The 23,112-nt window shown below is 39.0% G+C and overlaps 1 protein-coding gene and 2 long non-coding RNA genes across 4 annotated transcripts; 2 read left to right on the top strand and 1 right to left on the bottom strand.

Annotated features, from left to right (window-relative positions):
- Window positions 1–747: 747 nt before the first annotated feature.
- On the top strand, window positions 748–1,236 carry LOC120433619. The gene is made up of 3 exons (XR_005608668.1): window positions 748–841; window positions 961–1,031; window positions 1,139–1,236. It is a non-coding gene; the product is annotated as an uncharacterized LOC120433619 (long non-coding RNA).
- Window positions 1,237–6,448: 5,212 nt separating this feature from the next.
- Window positions 6,449–9,252, top strand: LOC120433618. Its single transcript, XR_005608667.1, has 3 exons — window positions 6,449–6,537; window positions 7,835–7,946; window positions 9,128–9,252. It is a non-coding gene; the product is annotated as an uncharacterized LOC120433618 (long non-coding RNA).
- A 1,339-nt stretch (window positions 9,253–10,591) lies between these two features.
- On the bottom strand, window positions 10,592–21,693 carry LOC116324946 (lactase-phlorizin hydrolase-like). 2 transcript variants are annotated; one of them, XM_039600152.1, is made up of 17 exons: window positions 20,906–21,693; window positions 20,583–20,653; window positions 19,521–19,598; window positions 19,324–19,417; window positions 18,413–18,497; window positions 17,618–18,296; window positions 16,874–17,522; window positions 15,235–16,773; window positions 14,851–15,119; window positions 14,438–14,728; window positions 14,131–14,329; window positions 12,160–12,362; window positions 11,972–12,078; window positions 11,611–11,742; window positions 11,286–11,509; window positions 10,914–11,147; window positions 10,592–10,754 (listed from the first exon to the last, which is right to left on the bottom strand). In XM_039600152.1, the coding sequence occupies exons 1-16, from the start codon at window positions 21,525–21,527 to the stop codon at window positions 10,921–10,923; spliced, it is 5,469 nt and encodes a 1,822-aa protein (XP_039456086.1). In that variant the 5' UTR covers window positions 21,528–21,693; the 3' UTR covers window positions 10,592–10,754; window positions 10,914–10,920. The 2 variants fall into 2 exon arrangements, with proteins under 2 accessions (XP_039456086.1, XP_039456087.1); XM_039600153.1 differs by having other exon boundaries at window positions 20,583–20,649; window positions 20,906–21,010.
- Between the last annotated feature and the right edge of the window lie 1,419 nt (window positions 21,694–23,112).

Raw genomic sequence — 23,112 nt, 5'->3', positions numbered from 1 at the left:
CATGTTTGTCAGTAGGTAAACAATTGGTATTGTACAGTCAGAAATATCAAGTTCTTGTTAATACTGCAGACTTGCAATGTATAAGTTGTCCTAACAGTCATCTTAAGTAAGCTTTACTTAGTTTTTTTGAGGCAACGAGTTTCCATAATTTTTTTGAGTTCTGGGAACTAACAAGGCTGTACAGTGTACTCAAAATGAGTAAGTTGCCCTAACTTGGTCATCTTAAGTAAACCTGATCCAATTTTTTTGAGTTCTGGGAACAAATGAGCTTGTACAGAGTACTCAAAGTAAATAAGTTGTCCTAACTTAGTCATGTTTAGCTAAGCTTTACTCAATTTTTTTGAGGCAACGAGTTTCCATAATTTTTTTGAGTTCTGGGAACTAATTAGATTTTACAGTGTACATGTCCCAAAGGTCATGATAACAAAGGACGATTAATGCAGCAGGAGAAAGTGCTTTGTCATGGTGGAAAAGATAAATAAACAAGAAGCACTTGGAGAGTACAAACCTCCACCGAGGCACTTCTCCACTCTCTGGACAATATTTACTTTTAAGGCAATAGTATTAAATTTTCTATATATTTATTCTGTTTTGTTATTTTTAAACAAAAAAGTTACTTTCAAACTTCTTTGTTTAAGAAGTTTATACCTCAAGGAAATAAACCCCACTGATAATGCCTCAGCCTACTGCCTCAAAACTCGAGTGCCTTAAACTATAGTGATAATGTATGAATGTTAAATGTGGCATGATACTTGTTGCAAACTATAATGTGATATTAAAAAATCAATTCAATTTTAATTTTATTTTCAGCTGGCTTCCTTTTATACTCTACCTGATTCAGGTAAGCATCTGGAATAACCCAAGTTATAAGCAAACATCAAACCACAATACAACACATGGAAAAATATATATATATTCATAATAAGTCCTATAAATAATTTAATAACACATACGCTTCAGCTCATAAGCAGGTGATTGAGCTGCTTTTACCAGTTTGCACCACATCCTGTGACAGAAACAACCAGGATAAGGTGAGTACTGCTAACACACTTCTCTTCAATACATGTACAAGCAATTTAGGTTTACGAAACAAATAAATTGTGAAGAGCTCTAACCCAGGTTCTTTTTCCTGACACAGGTAGGACGGCCAGTCCCCCTCTGTCTCTTCGCCTTCCACAAACAGTCACTTAAATAGTAACCCAAATGTCAAACCTGATAAACCTAATAAAGAATCACCAACCCATAAATGTTTGTTCAGTTTGTTTCTTTTTTTATGTACCTTTTTAAATAGCAATCCCTCAAACTAATGAAAAAATACAGGTAAGGTTAATGGAAGCCCTGGTCTCCATTACAGCCTGGTATAACAGCAACACCAACAGCTACGACTGAATAAGGTCTGAATAAGTTCCAGGCAGAACTTTACTCCTCATCGTCGTGGACGTCTGCTGAATGCATCTGTTCGACACCTTTGTTTTGGAAATATTATGAACTCCTTCAGAATACTTTACATTTTAAGTGCCTTAAGTGGCCAGCTGATTACAGGTGGGGCAGTCTGAATGACACCAGCAGAATGGAGTACATGAGCAGTAACATCAATGAGGCATTAAAAGGTATGTTCAGAGTAATTAATAGTTAATAATAATTAATTAATTAAATTAATAATAATTTTAAATTTTTAAATAGTTTTAAATTCCGAAGGCAAACAATTTATCAGAGTTCTACTATCCCCAACAGCCACGTATGGTCCCAGGATATCAAACGGCCGTGCACGAAGCTTTTCAATATCTGGTTATTAATGATAAACACAATGTAAACATGTGTGTGTGTGTGTGTGTGTGTGTGTGTGTGTGTGTGTGTGTGTGTGTGTGTGTGTGAACTCTTACAGCAGGGGTCTCAAACTCAAATGAGCAGCAGGCCACTGATGCCACTGTAGTGATTTGTTTGTTTGTTTTTATTTCAAATATTGTATAACAAGACAAACACAATTTTTTTTCTCACTCCTAACTGAAGCCTTTCATTGAACTACCAAATAAACAAACTGGTCCTCTCTTTCCGGCCAGACACGTGGCAGCACTTTTGCTATCATTTTGTTCGTATTTAACAAAATAAAAATGCAGACATAAGTGCCACAGCCAATCCCTCAACATGTTTGTACGTTCTTGTTTCCTCAGCCATGTCTGCGGCTCTCAACTGTGGTAAAGAGACCTCTGGCTACTACATCGGGTTCCATGTTGGGCTCGTAGCCGGTAACTAACTTCAACTTTGCTAGTGAGAGACAGAGAGAGGCGTTGAAAGGCTGCTCCAACGGAACGCTATTGTTTCGGAGGCGGCGAACACAGTGTACAGTCGAGTCTTAACAGCTTACTTACAACTGGGCTCGTCAGGCATTCTTTTGGTTGCATGGTTATTAGTATATTTACATGCTTTCATCTTCTGTTTCTCGTTGGTAGCACCTCGTACTTTTCGACTCTCATTTTTCTCCCTCTCTCGTGCTCACACACACACACACACACACACACACACACACACTCACACACACACACAACAGAAGGGGCACTCCCACACAATTTCCCTGCAGCACATACTACACCACCCATGAGGCTACATTCTTAAACGGTTATGCCTGTAACACTCTGCTCATGTTTGCCTTCATATTAAATCAGTTTTTTAATAACAATTTAAAAAAATATTTCTTCACATCAATATGAGTTTGAGACCCCTGTCTTACACTGTCTAAGGAGCTTGGAAAGAAAATTACGATTACGAAATTACGATATTTCATCATATTGCACAGCCCTAGTTACGCCTGTCGATGCGTTGTGTTCTGGCATATAAATAAGAGGTAGGAGATAGCACTGTATCTCTGGGCTCTTTACTGTAAACCACTGCAATACCTGTAATCTGTAATATGTAGAAATACAGAACCATCTGTATATACATCTCACCCTGTCATCAGTGTTTAAACCAGTGCAATCACCAAAGGATGAAGGAAGTGATACTGGCTGTATTTTCTGTGTAATATAAGCTTGTGGAACAACTGCACATCTCAACTAGAGGAGAGAGACAGTAAAAAATATGAGCTGAAAAGAAGTAGATACAGATAACGTGGTTCACATTTCGCGGCCTTGCTATTTCGCAGATATTTTTTTTGTGCAATTTTGCATGCTTTTTTTTTCTTTTCTTTTTTTGGACAGCGCATTGTGTTCTGCGTCCTGATCGTCTGTAGACCATTGTCAATCAATCTCCTCTGTGCTGTGTGTCCAGTACAGTACAGAATGCATTCAGCTTGTCAAATTTACATAAATCTTCCCTAGCACTGTGACTCTGACGTGCTGTACTGTATGTTTTTGTAAGTTTTCTCCCCAACAAACACAACAATGTCAACAAAACGTTTTGTACCATCAAAACCACCTGCGGTAGCACCCAAAAGGCAGAGGAAGATGCTAACCATCGCACAAAAAGTTGGACTTCTGGACATGCTAAAGGAAGGTAGAAGTTACCATATTTTTCAGACCATAAGGCACACCGGATTATTAGGCGCATTAGGCGAAATAAAACAGTCAGAAAAGTCAAACTTTGCTCATCTCATTCTTCTTGCTTCCTCTACTTCCGTACCATTGACTCATTAATGTTGAATTCTCTGGCAGCTGCTCTATTCCCATGTTCTGAACCTGAAAACAGGGTTTGATCTTTGGTTTCATTCTATAATACTGGACTTATTTTTCTATGCAGGTTTGCACTTTGAGGGTGTTTAAACAAGAGAGAAAAGTGTGAAAATATTCATGCATGTCTGAGAAAAGTATATAAGGTGTGTAGTGAGGAGTTTGACAGCCTTAAAACATCTATAAAAACTGTAAAAAATAAAGCTGGCTACTTCGCAGATTTCAGCTATCGCGGGTTGTTTTTAGACTGTAACTCCTGCTATAAACAAGGGATCACTGTATTTTTTGTTTTGCTTCATTTTGTAACAGTAGCATCCCAAAGTCATCACATTATAGAACTGCAAAAATACAATAACTGTACACTGCGTCGCAAAACACTAAACTTGCTGGCTTGTGGTTCTTTCTACATCCTCCTGCACAAATATGAAGGATGATCTTTAAATGTTGTTACTTCATAAATACAATAAATGGAATCTGTTAGGATGAAGAAAAATAAAATCTAGACAATCAGTTTTAGGGCATCTTTTCATGGTCCAGACTGGAGGGAAATTGGGGGGGGGGTTTGTAGTCTGAGTTTCTTCCTATTCCTAACCAACTTATTAATTCCTTATTATGACACCAGCGTTGTTAAAATAGTAAAGCAGGTTTGCTTATTTGTGCCCTGAATTTACCAGGCTGGCCCTGGTAAATTTACCAGAAGCCCTTTACCTGTACCTGTTTCACGTGTCAGTGTCAGTGATTGACCTCTGGATGGCGCCAAAAATTATTTTCTGAGGCTTTTGCTGTGACTCTCTACCTCATACTACAATAACACATTATTATAACAATAATATTTCACAGAAATCTGAGGTGAAGGTAAAAGGATGATAAGCTAATGAGGGCATTTAGAAAGGCATTTAAGTGCTTGTGCAATGAAACATATTTCTTTATTCTGAGCTGCACAATGTGGTATATTTCATTCCTCTATTGGTCTTTTATTGTCATTTCATTTCATTGTCAAGTCGTCTGTTTCCTCTGTGAAACCCCAGAGTCAGTCTGGATAGGGAATGGGTCAGACTGAGGAAAAACATGTTGGCTCATAGTAGGGCTGCCAGAAATGATTATTTTGATAGTCGACCAGTCACCGATTATTTTTGCGATTAGTCGACTAATCAGATCATACATCCATTGGACTAAAACGTACAGTTTATTGCACCAGCATGCATCTGCTCTTATATAACTATCATTAGCTTACAGCTTGAAGTGCTTACTAAAAATAAAGACAAGATGATAGTTTATTAAACTTCTAATGAAATTTGCAGATTGTCTCGGTGGAGTTTAATAAACAAGGAGCCGTCTGCTCCTTGCTCACTAATGTATAACAGGACAATGGAGTAAATTCTACCATCTCACACTTCTGTTTAATCAGCTTTCTGTTTGACTTTTGTTCAGCTGTGTGAAAACGATAACTTTAATCTCAGCCAAACCAATTTAGTCAGGAACAAATAAAACACTGAAAAAGCCCAAACAATAACATTTTCAAGTTACAAGTGACTTATATATCATTTTAACCTGAGTAGCGAAAGACCGCGGGGGTATTGAAAACGGCTCTAGTGAACCTTGAACCCCCGGCTAGCTATCGAGCTGGACGTCTCCGAAAACATCAGAGCAAATATGTGACGTCTTGATAAGCCGAGCAGATATTTGAAGTTTACACAGCTACATTCTTGCATGAAAATATCTTAAAAGTTTATTTTGTGACCCAGAAAGAGTAATATTAAAACTAAGTAGCTGCCGCCATTGTTGGAAGCTGGAATTGGCTGAGCGGCGCTATGAATTCTGGGATAGGTTGGGGCACGAAGGACACACCCGACCCATTCTTCAAATGGTGAAAAGGAGGACGCATATGGAGGAGTCTTCGAATTTGGACTGCTGTCGTCGCGTCGCTGTGACATAACCTGCCTACAAATGCGGCTTCCAAAAGATGAGGCCCCTGAATCTGGACACAGCAACAATACCAGAGACTGTTTCTTCTTCTTCTTTGCCGTTTAATGGCAGCTGGCATCCTTGTAGATGCATTGCTGCCATTTTCTGTTTCAGTCCATTATTACACTCTTAAATCCTACTACTTATTCCTGCGTCTTTCAAGATCTAGCTTCAAACGACGCATCGACTATTAAATTGGTCATCAACGATTTTGATAGTCGACATAATCGTGACTAGTTGACTAATCGTGCCAGCCCTAGCTCATAGTTTCATGAAATGTCTGTAGGTCAAGTAATTAATGTACATAAAAGTTTGATGACATGTACATGTGCACCTGCTGATCTCTGTTTTATAAACACTTATTTAAGATACTAAATGATTACACTGCATGCATCTTTTCCTATTTTTTCCCATATATGATTAAATGAGGGCAAACCCCCATATGAAATAAATATTATATTGTACATAGCAGTATATAGTAGTCTAATAAATTTGAACTGTGAGACATGCAAAGGTGCTGTAAAGAAAAAAAATATGTAGCTCAACCTTGGGCTTGAGCACCTGCCCCGTTCCTGACGGTGCCCCAGGTGCCCTTTTCTTGAGGCATTTCTTCTTCTTCTTCTTTTTTTTTTTACCTTATTTTATTTTTTTAATGTGTGTGTGTGCGTGTGGAGTCCTGCCTGTGCTCCTCAACAATAACATTTAACTATTAATTACATATTTGCTAAATAAAAGGATCTGACTTGCATCAGTCACATGATGACCATTAACCAATCCTCACCCTTGATGGCAGAGCGCTGGTTACGAGCCGGGAACGAGACGGGAACGAGCATTTTTTGCTGTCTGAGCGGTGCAGAGCTGGGAAAAACACAAATTAGCTGGGTGACGCAGACTGATGCAACAAAAACAAGTAAGTAGAGTGTACAGCGTACACTGTAGTCTATAGCACACAGGAGTATTAGCGTATTATGTACACGTTGTCAAATTGTCTTGTGGCAACTGATGAATTGAAACAAATGAGCATGTGTGCAACAGCACAACAACACATTACCTGTCCTTTTTTAACTGCACAAGTAGTGCTGGTCATTAGCTGCTAGCTAACTAAGTAAGGGTGGGAGGGGTCTGTAGCTCTATCCACTGGTTTTTAGGGAACATATTTTGTTTTAAAGTAAGTTACAGGGCTTTTCCCTGCCTTTGTGGAGGCTTTATATTTCACTAAAAACTCTAATATTCATATCCATATGTATGTGGATTATTATAATTATGACATTAAAAAACTGTCTTTTAAAGAAAATACATTAAGAAACAGATTATATTAGATTTATATTTCAAATATGACAAAATGCTGTTTTTACAGCAGCAAAATTATTGTATCTCTACATAGGGCTGTTCGATATAACGATATATATCGGATGACGATAGAAAAACGTCTATCGTTTCATTTTACGCTATCGTTTGTTTCGTGGTGTCGCAAAATAAACTGTTTACGGCAATATTTTTTCATTATTTTGATGGTCACTGTAGTGGCTATATTAATTTCCTAACGTTCTCTCTTTCTCTTATATTTAATATAACCACACTACAGACGGACAAGCGCTTGTTTTTATGCGTTGTCGTTAGCAACAACGACGGTAAAACCACCTCGTGTCCGCTTGTTTATTTTCCACATAAACCTTTCACAATAAAGCTCAAGATCCTGTTGAGACTTTTCAAAATAAACTGAATCACGTGAAAGATGCAGAGTATTTACGGATGAGAAGCAAAAAAGAGCCGCCAGGTGCTAAAAAATAAACCTCAGACTCAAACATTAGAACAGGCTTTTCCCCGCAGCACGCTGTGTAATAAATACTCACAAAGAAAACGGCAGCAACCTATGTCTAAAAATGTATCGTTTCATGCATCAGTTAAAACACTGGACTCCAGGTACGCGACGCCCAGCTGGAAACACTTCACGCAAGTTGAGCTGCCCGACATTCACAGAATTTACAGAAAATGTTACATTTTTGTGATTTATATCGTTATCGGACGATAGATGTCTTAATATCGGGATATGAGATTTTGGTCATATCGCACAGCCCTATCTCTACAGTTTAAACATTAAATAACCTTCCTGCTTTGGACAGAGTGGATAGTCAAAACCATTGAAAAATACAAAATATATTACTTTATATTTATTACTTTTTGTTCTTATTTCTTTATTATTATAGCCACTTGCTCCCTGCAATGGTCAGTGGAATGCCGCTGACCAAATCACCTCTCCAGTGCCATGGTGAGGTCAAGAAGCACTTGCAGCGCATTTCTCTCCAATACCAGAGCCAGGTATGTGGCAGCAATCACTGGCTACTCGCCTTTATTCTAGTCTCAAGTTGTCCAGACAATAAATATTCTGTTCAGTCGCTCGATCTAGTTCTTGGATCTCTCTCTCTCCATCCTTTTACGATACTCCATCCCACTTCTGACACCAGCTTAAGCAAAGGAGGAGGCAGAGACCTCTATTTTTACCTGCAGTTCCTGTGTTCCATACATTGCTCAACTACAGGAATGCAACTTTATTAGTACCATCCCAAGCAGAAAAGTCAGAGGTCATTAACTGGTACAGCAGTCTCAGTCACGGTGGTCATTGCTAACCACACTCAGACGAATACCTTCTTTTTTTTCCTCTATTTGTTTTTGTTTTTAGCTTTTTTATATATATTTTAAAACACACTCATATTATAATGTCTCTGGGAATTGGTGGCAAAATATATTTTATATTGCTTTGTTAGTCTCAGATGAGTAAAACACAAATCATCCAAAAACTCTAAACTTGTGTTTTTTTTGTTTATTTTTTGTTTTTTTTTTGTTTTTATTTGTTTGTTTTGTTCTGTATAAATTATGTGACTTCTCCACAGTGACCTGTAGTGGGACTGTGATTTCTACAGAACAGAATTTTAAAATTGTATATACTGTATATTCTGTGTATTTATTATTTCACTCCTATTGCCTGTTCTTATTGTCCTTATCTTCAACGTTATGCTGCTCGGTTGTTTGTTAATTGCCCCTTGGGGATAAATAAAGTCTTCTGATTCTGATTCTGAACATAAAAACTCCAGTTTAAATCACAACTTCTGAGATTAACAGTGAGAAGCAGCAGAAAAAAATCGAGATTTCTATTTTAATTTTGGAAATGTTTTTGAGAGATTAAAAGTCATCTTTAATCTAAAAATATAAAATGATTTTAACTGAACACCAGATTCTTCAGAGAGAATTTTTATGAACATTAAGTCACAGTACATAGGTAGTCCACTCAGTCTGAAATTGGTCCTATTTGCATACAATAGACCAAAACTAAAAATGAAGCTAAACTCTGATGCATATTGATATTTGTTAAAGCTTCTTTCTCTCTGGTAAATTTTAACAAAATGATACCTTTATGTCGCCCATTTTTCCTCCTTTCAGTTCTGGCCTTGGCTGTAGAGTTTTTTGTTTTTTTGTTGTTTTTTTTCCCTATCCCCCGACAGACATGGCTGGGGGGTAGGAAATGGAGAAAGAAAGACAGGAAGGAAAGAGAGAAAAAAAACGGATCTGCTAGAGGGTGTAGGGAGCCATGGTGCTGTTCCCCAGGGCATGAAGCAGGCATGGAGGAGATCCAGGCCCCACACATCCAGAGGCCCCAGAGCGCGAAAGCCCAAGGAGGACCATCAGAGGGGCATCCGTGCCACCCTCCTGGGAAGAGCTGAGAAGAGCCCCAGACGAGGGGTCACCCAGCAGCCACGGTGCAGAGGGCAAAGGGGGCTGCAGTGACGTGCCTGCATGCTCTGCTGGCAGCCAGCTGCACCAGAGTGAACCGAGCTGCAGGCCCAGAGGCCTAAGGGCCCCCCACCCCCTGGAAGGGGCCAGAGCAAGCCACGGGCGCCAGGCCACCGGGAGTGAGCCGGTACATACCTGAGCGCCCAGCCACAGACACCTAGAACCACCAACGCCTGTGGGCATCAGCCACGGGCAGGGAGTGTGGTGAGGGCTATAGAGTTCTGACTGAAGCTGGAAAACAAATACAAGTCCAAACCTTAGCAGTACAGTACCCTGACACTTATTGTCATCAGGTCTCTTTAACAAGAGTGATTTGAACTGCTTTAATTTGCTCCTTGTTTGTGAAACACTGCTCTACTTTGAAGACCGCTGAAGTCAAATATATTGAAGTAAAAAATTGCAAAGGTCTAAGATGCCACCGGATTTTATGTTAAATAACAAATGTTTAAGCACAGTTTTAGACTTTCATTAACAAATGAATCGACCTACAACACTGATCATTATTTAGTAGAAATACTGGGCATGGCGTTGTTGACCAGCACAGGACATGATGGATAATGGATATATTGTTTTGATTCACAATCTAATTTTGATTACTTCAAGGTAACAGTATCAGTATCAAAAATTGCTTAACACTGTACGAAAAAGTGAAGAAAAAAAATCAGAAGATGAAGAAGGTACTTACATTTCACAGCAATCATGACATAATTCACTGGATTTTTTTTTTTACAGTGTTTTATTTGATATATTTGATTATTTGATAAACATATACAAAAACATTATTCAAATTTGAGGCTTATGATACATCCTATACTATAACTAGAAAATTGTTTTTCTTATTACATAAATTACTTTTATCTTTTTGAGTACAGGATAAAATTACACTTTTAATCATTTTGGTGGATTCTCAAATCTTCATGTTGCAGCAGTGGTCAAGCAAATTATAATGTACAAGGATTTAATAACTAAGTCATGAGAAACTTACAATTTTAGTTATAGGAACTCTTACACATACTATGTCTGATGAGCCTAGTAGTATTTTTCAGTATTTAAGGGCCTGCAATCAAATGCTGTTTACAGGGGCCTACACTGCCCATAAGCTTATTTGCAGTTACAGTTTTCACTCCATTTTGATACTGTCCACATGTTCACTTTTCTTGGATTTTTCTTTCATTTTAAAGAAGAAAACAGAAACACAAATGACTCCTACTACTGCAACAATCAGTAGAGCAAATGTGGTGTAAAGTCGAGTCTCAGCATCATCGGCAGAGAGATCCAGACCAAGGAATTTCACACTGTTAATGTTGACTGGTGGTGCAGCTGTTTGCGCAGTTTTTGCTGCAGAAGAAGTACAGTAAAAGCAATACTGTCACATTAATTTTGAAAATTTGCAGATAGTAACTAATCTGCTTTTCAGCAGGTAAGTTAGTTATTTATTTGAACATTTAATTTAAAGGTCTATCATTCAAAGTAGGAGCAAATATTTCATTCTTTTACCTCCAGACTATGGGTTCAGGCACACTTGTCCTGATTCAGGGTCGGGGAATCCATTGCACTTTATGACTGTGCCATAGAAGTTAACAGAGCTCTTGGGCACTCGAGGAAGATTAGGGTCTGTGCGATTAACATAGAACAGACCAAATCGCTGTGAAAAGCCAGAAGCCCACTCTAGGTTGTCCAACAGTGACCACGCTGTGTAACCACGCACATCCACACCATCAAGCAAGTAAGCTGTGAAGAGAAAATAAGTACTTTCAAATTCAGAGTGTATTTTAAAGCATCCATATTACACACAAAACATGATTATGTTCTTTTCCTCTCCAGGACATTCCTGGCTTTAGAGTTTTTATAAAGAGAAGTTTTTGATACCTTTCAACACCTGGTTAATGTATTGTTCATAGTAGTAGATCCTGTGAACATCATTTAGATCAATAGGTCCCTGCTCTGAGACTCCATTCTCAGTGACGATAATAGGTGGATTTCCATATTCATTTTTGATGAAGTTCAGCAATCTGCGGATGCCAAATGGTGTGACCTTTAGCCAGTCAGAGGCTGAATCCAACCAAGTGGGATCAGGAACTGTCGCCGCACCACTGCGGAGGGCAAAGTTTGGTAAGGTACAGAATAAAAAAGCACAGCTGTTCAGAAGAATTAGTTCCAGAAGACATTTGTTTTTCAAATGTTAACTTCTCACATGTCTGCCTCGAGGCTTGCAGTATTTCCATGGTCCACAGGGAATGCCAGGGCAGATGTGTACTGGTTCAATCCAAAGAAGTCATGAGTGCCCTTAATTCTCTTAATCTCCTCTGGAGTGAACTCAGGCAACCTGGAGAAATGTAAGTCAAATCAAACTTACTTATTATACTATAGAGCTACTTAGAAAATCACAGACAAACTTTTAACGATTTAATAATATCGTCTTGATGCATGCTCAATCATCCAGGTAAGGAAATCCCAAAAAGTTGAGTCTGTTCATCTGGAAGTAGTGTTTTCAGTGAAAAACGTTTTGTGAACAGAATTAGCTTTTTGTGATTTAATAATAGCCTTCATAATACCGAGACTGTGGTAGACCAGCAGCTAAACTTCGGTCTCTTATTCTTGTCTTCATAATTTCACTGTAGTCACCATTAAATATGGGATGGGAAAACCAGCCAAGAGTGAACTGCACAAAGAGAAAGGCAATAGTCATTTGAAACCAACTGCTATTAATTTCTTTTGTCAAATCTGAGAAGAATTGGCATACCTCCACCACACGTCTTGCAGCATCATAGTCCTCCTGTCTATAAGGATTTCTGGGTTCAGACCAGTCAGAGCTGATTGTGATGGAGATTATGCCGTTCTGTTTGGCCCTGTACTTGTCATTGTAGAGATGCCAGGCCTCAGCATGAGCTTTAATCAGGTTGTGACCAACAATGTAGGGCAGAGTGTCTGGTCCTGAACTGATTCCTGGAGACAAACATGGACACATTTGCTGCCTATATGCTTTTGTCACTATGGTTTAGAAATGTGAAGAACTGCTGTACAGATTACAGCTTATTTCGAAATAGTCAGATATTTACCTTGACCAAAGGGGAACATTTTGTCCATAACAATATATCACTGCATAGCATTAATAGAACTTACGTAATAACAGTGTAGCATTAGATGCAAAACATTACTTAAACCAGTGGTTCCCAAAGTGGGGTGCGCGCCACCTTGGGGGGGGGGGGGGGGTTCAGTATGAAAAAAGACTGCTTGGACACTGCTAGCATAATGGAAAGGTTTTTTTGACGGGGCTCCCAAACAAACGCAAAGCAGACGATAAAGCATCGCCAAATATGCATCCAAACCAACTTGTTTCCAAGCCAAAGACTAGAAAATATGAAGAAGCATATCTTGCCTTTGGCTTCATGTGCACAACGGCGGTGCCAAGGTAGGTATCCCCGACAGAATTTGTTTCCCCTGCATCGGGAGCAAGCGCTGGGCTGTCCAAATCACGGACAAACAGTATCCCACAGTTGTTTATGTTTTTAAACCCATTTTGCACAGAGAGGCATTTTTTTGGAAAAATGTATTGACAGCAATGTTGAATGTTCATACACAGTAAAAACAAAACAACTACACATAAAATAATTACACCATAAAGATGGTTTATTTTTCTACCTCCACACGTACACGGGTATTTCTGAAAACAGAGATTTTCTGTTTTTGTTAATAAAAATCCCGTCCACACGTGGAGTTTTTAAAAAATATCTCCGTCCACATGTAAACACAAAAAACAAAGTCAAACGCTGTCAAGAACATGCTAAATCCTAATGTTGGCCAATCAGAAGTCTAGAAGCCTGGCAGGGAAAGAATAAAACCTTCTGAAAGTTTTTGTGTTTTTTTCTGAAAAGGCAGCTAATTTTGTGTTGCGTGTCAAGTGATTTCTAACTGAAGACAGTATTTTGGATTTTGTCTCACTAGCTCCCTTGGCCAGAATTTATTCAATAAAGAAAGAAACTGAAAATTTTATATTAGTCTGCACTGTGAAATATGGCTGGTGTAGACTCACAACTTAGGAATGGACAAAATGCATACAGCATACATAAATTTAATTTTAAAAAATTAAATCTATTAAAAACTGCCAACGATGTTGGCACCGCGATTTGGGTTGTGAGAGCGACTGTGTTGAATGTAGAAGCCACGTCCGAAGTTCACTCTGATGCCTATGTCTTCTAAATGGAGGGACAGTAACTGTGTTTTAATATGTAAGCATGTAAAACGGCAAATAGTAAGATTAACAGCAACATTATTTTGTCTCTTTTCGTCATTTTTGAAATTCATCTCATGTAAACAATAATGTGGCACAGAGCGTGACATCAAAAAAGCGTGACTAAATCTCTTTTTTCCTCGTCCACACGTAAACGCATAAGCGGCCCTTTTGAAAATCTCCACCCTGACAGGAGTTTTTAAAAATATCAATTTTCAGTGACCCAAAATGCAGTTTACGTGTGGACCAAAGGCCCAAAGCTTAGAATAAGCTGCGTTTTCAAAAATACCCGTGTAGGTTTGGATGTAGCGTAAAAGAGGTAATAGTTTTTTTCATTGCTACCTGTAATTTATTGCAGTTTACTTTTATTTGTTTAATTGTTCACAAACAGTTTGAGGTGTGAAATAAACTGCAATGGAATTTGAAAACAAAATATGGGTGTGTGTGGATGGAGGATGTGTTTGTGACTGACTTAAACCATACCTGGGGCAAAATTTCCAAAGCCATATCCATGGCGCGCTATAACGAGTGGCTCATTAAAGGTGATCCAAATTTTCACCTTGTCACCAAGACGGTCAAACATGAGGTCAGCATAGTCCCTGAAAAGCTTAACAAAGCTGTCATTCAAAAAGCCTCCATAATCCTCTATAGCTTGCGGTAGATCCCAGTGGTACAGAGTAACCTGAAAGGAAAGAAATGGAAAAATGGTTGTCTTGCTGAATTGATCTACTTTCCATGTATCTTTTCTGGCATAAAGATTTTCTGTTAGCCAGAAAGGAATTATACATACCTGTGGCTGGATATTTGCAGCATGCAGTGCGTCCAAAAGTCTTTGGTAGTAATTGATTCCAGCCTCGTTAATGTTATTGATGGTGCCATCAGGAAGGACTCTCGGCCAGGATAAGGAGAAACGATAATAGCTAACTTTCAGCTGCTTTAATATCGCAACATCCTCTTCTATTTTATTGTAACTGTCGCAGGCTATGTCCCCATTGTCATCATTTAATATTTTGGAAGGTGTGTGAGTGAACTTGTCCCAGATGCTTAGACCTTTTCCATCAGCCCTCCATCCTCCTTCAATCTGGACACAGTAAATGCAAAATAGTAATTTAAAGAGATGAAAACAGGGGAAGCAACACAGGATTCAGATCATTCCCAAATTATTGCTTAACTGAGTAAAAGTAAAATTGCAGTAAAAGTTACTTGGTATGACGCTGAAGCAGTGCTCCACATGAAATCCTCTCGGAAGTGACCATAAAGCATCTTGTCATCATCTGGCAAGGGGAAACCATTATCCTTTATGATGTTGTAATAGTAGTGAGCTGAGTACTTTGGTGTTCTTGGCCGATCTGGGTTTGTGAAGTCCACATGGTGCAGACCAAATAGAAATTTGTACCCGTGCAGCCACTCAAAAGAATCCATAAAAGCTGTTGCTGTGTATCCTTGCAACCGCACACCATCAAGGTCATAGGCTGTAATGCAACCACAAATGCAAACACACACACATACACAAAATAAATGAACAACCATTCATAGCAGTCGTGGAAAATGTTGAATATCTTTTGAAATATTTTTATATCAGTGCACCTTTTAGAGCCTCATCGATATAGGCCTTGTAAAACATTACTCTTTCAAAGTCATCCCATTCTACTGCTGCTCCATTCTCAGTAATGTAAATCTCTGGATCACCATACTCCTCCTTGATCCAGTTGAGGAGTCTCCTCAAGCCCCAGGCCACAGCTTTTTGGTTAGGAATTGCTGTAGTTGGTGAATCAGGTTCATCTGTTTCTCTCAGGTCCCGGTCCCATTCATAGGAGTGAGGCTGAAGTTCAGCTGTTAAATAGCTCACTACCCTTGTAGTGTAATGATTTACACAGAATACATCAGCAGTTCCCTTGATGAAGTTCTTTTCTTCTTCAGTAAAGGAAGGAAGTCTTGACTGTGGAAGACCTTGGATTTCACTTTTGTTCCCAACTTGCCACTTCAGTGCATCAGGATAGTCACCATTCTTAAAAATAGGATGTGCAAACCATCCTAATTGGAACTGCATTGCCCGGTCAGCAGTCACCACTTCACGGACTACGTTGACATCTGCAGGTTCAAACCAATCAGCATTGAGGGCAATGGAGATTAGACCACCCTGCACCTGACGATACTTGTCATCATATGTATGGTAGGCCTTGGCATGAGCTTTAATGAGGTTGTGTGCAACTATGTATGGTCTATATCCTGGGTCCACAACATTTGGTGGCATATTTCCTAGTCCATATCCAGACCATGCAATTGTCTGAGGCTGGTTAATGGTTATCCAGAATTTCACTCTGTCACCAAAAGTAGCAAAGCAGAAGTCGCAATAGTCATTAAAAATGTCAATCATCGCTGCATTTTCCCAGCCACTGACCTTTTGCAAAGCTTCAGGAAGGTCCCAGTGGTACAGTGTTACCATGGGTTCGATATTGTACGCTATAAGACCATCAATGAGTCTGTTGTAGTAGTCAACACCTTTCTGGTTGAGGGACTTTCGTGTGCCATCAGGAAAGATCCTGGACCAGGACAAAGAGAATCTGTATGACTTCACCCTCAGAGCCCGCAGCATGTAGAGATCTTCATTAAGTCTGTTGTAACTGTCACAGGCTACATTGCCATTTGCGCTGTCAGGAATACTGTCAGTTGTCTGAGTGAATGTATCCCATATACTAGGACCTTTGCCATCAGCATTCCAGCCACCTTCAATTTGGTAGGCCGAAGAAGAAATTCCCCAACTGAAGCCTTCAGGAAAAGTGCCATAATGGTACATTTTTCTATCAAAGTTGGACTGTGAAGAGAATTTCTCCCAAACTACCTTTGCCTGAGATGGAACTTCTGAGGGTGGTAAGGCAGCTAAACGTCGAGTTAATGGCCTTTCTGCAGCTTTAAACTTCTTACTTTTTTGTGAACTGAAACCGTTTTGCTCAATAATCTCAGCGTACAAATATGCAGATTGCTTTGGGGTCCTTGGTCTGGATCCGACTTCAAAGTTGACATAGTGAAGACCAAATCTTTGGCTGTAGCCTTGGTTTGCCTCAAATCCATCCATGAGTGACTGGACTGTGAATCGCTGCACATTAACTCCATCTGTGAGTGTTGCTACAAAATGAACACACAAAAACAAAATTAATATTTGAATTATTTTAACTCTCTCTCTAAAAAAAAATGACTTCAAATCATGAAAATCCCCAATACTAACCTTTCAGGGCCTCATTGATGTAACTTCTCATGTAGTCCATTCTGCTGGTGTCAGTGAGACTGTCAACACTGTAATCTGTTGGCATCCCATTTCCTGTTATGTATATAGGCAATTTGTTAACATTCAGGTATTCTGTTGAAATGTAGTTTAGGAGCCTTCTAAGTCCCCAAGGAACAGGATAGATCCAGTCAGAAGCTGTGGAACTCCATGTGGGGTCCACAGTTGGATGGAAGTCACCAACACCGTCAGGACCAGAGGTGCACCCACCATTACTGTTGCTGACCAGCCGAGAAGTATAGTGATTTAAACCAAAAAAGTCAGCAGTACCAAGTATCCTCTGGCTCTCTGTGGGAGTGAAAACTGGGAGCTTTGCTGGCACAGAGTCAGGGCATGCGGTTTTCTTCTGTTCCACCTGATCTTTGAGTATTGCAGGATAATCTCCATTTACAAATATGGGATGTGCAAACCAGCCCAGCATAAACTGCAGGTAACGGTCTGCAGCTGCTACGTCTTCAGGTTTGGCAGGGTCACTGGGCTCAGCCCAGTCAGAGTTCAAGGCAATGCCCACTTTTCCTCCTTGTGTTTTCCTGTAATTGTCATTATAGACATGCCAGGCCTCAGCATGGGACTTGAGAATATTGTGAGTGACCTGATAATGCAAAATCAAATGTTAAATACATCAGTGAAACAATAATACTTATAATAAAGTGATTAATTATAGTATTCTAATAACATCACTCTCACCTGATAGGAAGATTCCACATAGTCCTTTACTCCTGGGGCATGCACACCAGTACCATACCCGGCATGGCTCACTACCCAGGGACTATTGAATGTGTTCCAGATCTTGACTCTGTCTCCAAACCTGGAGAAGCAGAAGTCTGCATAGTCTTTGAAGGCCTCTACAATGGAGGCATTGGTCCATCCACCATAATTCTGGAGTGCTTGAGGCAGATCCCAGTGGTACAGAGTGACAATGGGTTGTATGTCAGATGCAATGAGAGCATTTATCAGCTGGTCATAGTATTGAGCTCCTTTTTCTGATTGGCTCTGTCGGTACCCTGTGGGGAAAATACGGGCCCAAGAGATGGAAAACTGGTAGGTGTTGACCTGAAGACCTCGCAGAAGGTAGACATCATAATCTACCTTACGGTAACTGTCACAAGCTAGGTCAGCTGTCTGATCTGCAAAGGCCAAGCCTTCATGACCAAACCGGTCCCAAATAGTCTCTCCTTTCCCGCCTTCTGACCAGCCACCTTCAACTTTAAAGGATACGCTGGAGGTGGCCCACTGGAAGCCAGAGGGGAATGATTCCTGAAGGAAAAGATCTCGTTCTGCTGTGGTCTGGGCCTTAAATTTATCCCACACAGTCTGATAACTGTTTCTTGACCCTGTCGTCCTGGTGTGGTGTGAAATACCATGACTTTTGGAAAGAGAGAGACACGAAAAACATAAGCAAATTAAAAAATAAACAAACTTTGAAATAAAAAATAAAATAACAGAATTCGAGTACTTAGAAATCAGAAAATGAACTCTTACTTGACAAGAGCTTCTTCCATCTCCAGGTTTCCTAACAAGCCCTTCATGTCACATCCCACAATATTCAAGCCGTTGTCCATCAAGACTGTGTTGTGTTCAAGAAATATGAATTGTTTTATGACTGAAGATAAATAACTTGTCTTTAAAAATATATTACTTTTAAAATAAAATTTTGTTTAATCGGTTTATTTGTGAATTTGGAAATACTTCTGTTAGTTTATGTAAGAAATTTTATTTAACTAAATCTGGAAATAATCCTCTTTAATCTTAAATAAAAACCCACTTGCTGTTTCCTTGACACAGCGCAGCTCTATTAGCTGTTTTTGTAACTATATGTTCTCACTGTTACTGAAAAACTGTGAATACAAGTCGTAACCAAAGGCTAAGTCTACAGGTGCCTTACATAACATCACTGGCCCATAACAGATTTCACCCTTACAAGCTAACACTCCCAAGATCTAGAACTTTATCTTAATGTATTCTGTTTGATTAACAACACCAGAGGATTTGCCCAGATGTTGTGGCCTTTGGTTTTTCTTTATTCTGCCATCCCGTCATATCTTCAAATAGCTGTTTTACAAAGCCAACTTTTTTTTGACAGGATGTACACTGTATACAATATTAAGTGATGTTATATTCACAGAAACATTTAACATTAAATGTATCAAGTATACGTGTTTATTTGGTATGTTCTTGGTAACTGGTTTATTAGGCACAGTACGTATTTCATGTAGACAAAAACACAAATCTCTACTAAGACAGCTACTGGAAAGTCCTATTGTTTCTTTTACATATACAGCTGCACATTCATAAAATGAGGTATTGTTCTCATGCCTGTTATGGGAAATACATTTTAATTAATTATTATTATCTTATATTTGGAAAGTCAAGAAGCTGTAATAAAAATGTACCATTCAGGAAATCTCCAAGAAGCTGGTAATCATTGGGAGAACAATCATGAGCACTCATCTTGTAAATCAGGATAGGCAAGTTCCTGCTCAAAATCTACAACATAAAATGAAACACATGTAGCTTTGCTGTATCAGCAAAATATCAGCAAAATGTTAAATGCAACGTTTAAAAAAACATCTTATTATGTTTATTGTACCTGTAAGTTCCTCAGCTCATTTTCAAACTCTGAAGAGATGGCACAGTTGTAGTCAATGTGCACTGACAAGAAATCCATCTGTTCAAAACAGGAGATACACAACATCAGGTCGTCACACGTCATTCTGAGATGGGACATAATGACAAGAGACTTAATGTGAAATGTATTATAGTAACCCTTTCCTTTTTTTTACATGACTGTATGTAATGCTCCATTTTTGCAGGAAATTGTTGTTTTCAACATTTTTGAACCATTATATCATAATTTTTTAGATATTTTAAGGCGATTAAGGTGACTTATTCTATGTTGCCATTTCCATCCTTTAAATAAATAGAAAACCAAATCAATCATATTCGAAACAAACAAAAAAAGAGTATATAATTATATAACCAATTAAAATCCATATAGCAGCAATCAGTAGTTCCAGATTTGGTGACAATGATTCAAATTTCTTTTGGGAATGATTAACCTCAGGTATGTTAGTGCTGCTGTTCTTGTCACTAGAGTGTGTGGTGTAAAGAGCTGCTGAATGCAGCAGCTCTTTACACATAAATTGACCACATAATTATATGTTCTCAGTGTTATCAATGAGTGGTAAAGATCATGTAAGCAACCATCGGTGGGGACGTTCATTGGAATAATGATACTAAGCAGATTAACAAATTCACCAGTGAATTGCTTAAAAAGCTGAATCTGAGGTTTCTAATACTTTGGAGAGATTTAAAAACAAGCTTTAAATGCAAGAAAACCATTAAATATTTTGCAACTAATGGAAATTTGCATGGTTACTTACGTGATTAAATTTCTGCAAGAAGTAGTCCATTACTGGCAGAAATTAACTAAACTTATTTCCTTTAAATGGGACATTTGAGGCCATGGAAGGATTTTGTTTTAACATATATTTGGTGAATAAATAACTGGAGCTTATAATCAATATAAAATATTTTATTACCAATTATCTAAATAACATCAAAAAATCATGCAAGGAGGTGAAATTCTGATTATACATATATTAGTGTTATGTATAGATATGTATAGATAAAAGAAAAGAAAAAAACTTACACTTGTTGAAGCTTTAATGTGGGAGAGAGAAGCCACATCTTTAGTTTTCAGTCCCAGTGACAGACGTCTGCCTGTAAATATGCAAGCATGAAAGGAACAGCTGAACATATGCTGAATGATTTCATCAACCTCAGTTGGTTATAAAATATGATTTATTTTTACAGGTGATTTCTCAAGACACTTGCATATAAACAATATCTTAAGTAAACTCAAGCCTCAGAGAAATAAGAAAAAGTATTTAAAAGAGAATAATTCTGAAAGCATAAATGTAGTCACGTCACTTTTGTCTTTAATCTTCACTTTTTCCTGTTAATGTGACTCACCTTTGTCAGGAAAGCGCTGATGGTACATCTGGTAAATGTTCTTGTTGAGTTGAAGGATGTTCTGCAGAAAACTGGGAGCATCTGCAGGCTGCCCGTCATGCCAAACATCATCCAAGTTGCTCAGTGTCACCCAGGAGTGTGCAAGTGGTGCAAACTCTTGGAAGGCAAACTCTGCATACTGCTGAAACATCTGTGCCAGCTCCTGGCTCTCCCAGCCTCCATACCTTGATTGCAGAGACTCTGGAACTGTCCATCCATGAAGGATGACCAGAGGCTGAAGGCCCGCTTCCAGCAGCTGTTTCAGCAGGGTCTGGTAACATCTAACCACAGCCTGCTGGGGCTGGCTGGGGTGGCCTGTAGGAAGAAGTTGAGCCCATGACAGCGGTACTTTGAAGTGGGTCACCCCTCTGCTCTGCAGGTACTCAAAGTACTGCTTAGAGCCAGGAGGAACGGGATGACTGCAGTCAAAGGCATCATTTACGCTTCTGTCCGAGCTTCTGACCACCTGCTTTGTCAGAGGCCCTGCAAGAAGCATGAAGTCCTCCCTTCCATTCACCTCACTGCTCTGACAACCACTGAGACAAAAAATGTACAGACAAAAAACCCACAGCAACTTCTTCATTGTGGCTCAAAAACAGAACAACTGATATTTTTCATTTGCTGAGCTATTTAACAGCAATATTTTTCCTTTTTATTGCATTGTTACATAATTAAAATTGGCACCGCATCCAGTTATCACAAGTGTTTTATTGTAGCTTTGAGATACAGCCAGACAGACTCTGGACTCTAGAGATAGCAACTTCCCCATCCTCTGTTCTTGAGCTCTGATATACTTTTTATTGCTGTAGAATCACATCATAGTCATTAATTCTACTACTCCTATCCTAGGTGCTTAACTTTAATCTTTTAACTCTTTTATTTACTTTTGACTTCTGTTGGTTTGTTTTTATGTTTAACATAGTTAACATCTTACTGTCTAACTGTTGCAGAGGTGTTGAAAAGATTATGTTTGAATTATTACCACTTTTATTATTGTTGTTATCTGTGAAGCCTTTTTATTTGCAACAAGGTATCAAAAAGACGTATTTGATACAAGTTTAGTTTTTACATTTATTTATTTTTATTAATAGTAATCATGTAGAATTCATATATAAATTCCCCACTCGCTCTGCAGGCGGTCTTTACCCATCAAGCTCAAGTCCTCTACCAGATGGCCAGAACTGACCATGTGCTTAGTGAATACCTCAGTCAGCAGAAATCTAAGAAGGATGAGGAGCAAGAAGAGGAACCATCTTGGAAGGACAGGCTTCTGCACGGAATGCACCACCGTCAAAAAGAAAAAGCTGCTTATTTCAGGAAATCCTACCAGTGGCTGGACAAAGCTGGACTGAAAGGAGGCACTAATCATGGCAGCACAGGAGCAAGCCCAAAGCACAAGCTCAATAGATGCTGGGGTCTACCACACCAGGCAAGACCCCAGGTGCAGGCTGTGTAAAGATGACGCTGAGACATGAATTCTGGTTGTGATTACTGACCTCAAACCGATTTTATGTGATACACAGCGCTCAAAAAATGTTTTAGTACGACTGTGGTAAGCTACGAGTATTACGGTTACAGTAGTCAGGAGCCTCGTGGACTCGGAGTAATCAGGTTCCAAAACTCAGTCCACTTCAGGTCCCAAAGTCAAACGAACACTGCGGCATCACTGAGAGTTAAAAACTGTCTAAATTATTTCATCTTTAATAAAATAATCACCGTTGCTGCTTTACCAGGTGTAACAGTTAAGTTTAACACCAAGGCATCCATGAAAACAGAATTTATGAAATTTAACAGAGTTAGAAGTTAGCAGGAAGTTAGCTTGCTTTCCAATTAAACATGACATAGCATGTTCTGACTGGGAGACTTCTGAAAAGATTCAAACATAAAGCTCTGCTATCACTTCCAACATAAATAGAGACAGAAAACTAAACAGCAGTGATGTTTGCAGGGTTACTGAAGTTGGGCTAGCTGGTATATAATGATGTGCTACGTGATCTCTAGCGTTATGTTAGCATAGCATAAACACAGTGAAGCTGGAGGATGAACGCTAACTTTTTTTCCACTCAATAAAAGTTACCGTGAGGGTTCCCGATGGTTAGGGTTGAGGGCATGGCAGGATGCTGTAAACAGACCAAACTTCAGTCAGGAGAACAACTGAGATAATCCAT

The sequence above is a fragment of the Oreochromis aureus genome, linkage group 16, assembly GCF_013358895.1.
Source record: "Oreochromis aureus strain Israel breed Guangdong linkage group 16, ZZ_aureus, whole genome shotgun sequence".
Taxonomy (NCBI): Eukaryota; Metazoa; Chordata; class Actinopteri; order Cichliformes; family Cichlidae; genus Oreochromis; species Oreochromis aureus.
This window is presented reverse-complemented; position numbering and strand designations above follow the sequence as displayed.

What these genes read in the sequence shown, in the direction of transcription:
- LOC116324946 (XM_039600152.1), bottom strand. Translation starts at nt 21,527, where the DNA reads ATGAAGAAGTTGCTGTGGGTTTTTTGTCTGTACATTTTTTGTCTCAGT. An exon ending in TCAGCGCTTTCCTGACAAAG is followed by an intron (nt 20,654 to 20,905) that starts GTGAGTCACATT and finishes GCATATTTACAG; the next exon opens with GCAGACGTCTGTCACTGGGA. An exon ending in ACATTAAAGCTTCAACAAGT is followed by an intron (nt 19,599 to 20,582) that starts GTAAGTTTTTTT and finishes TGTTTTGAACAG; the next exon opens with ATGGATTTCTTGTCAGTGCA.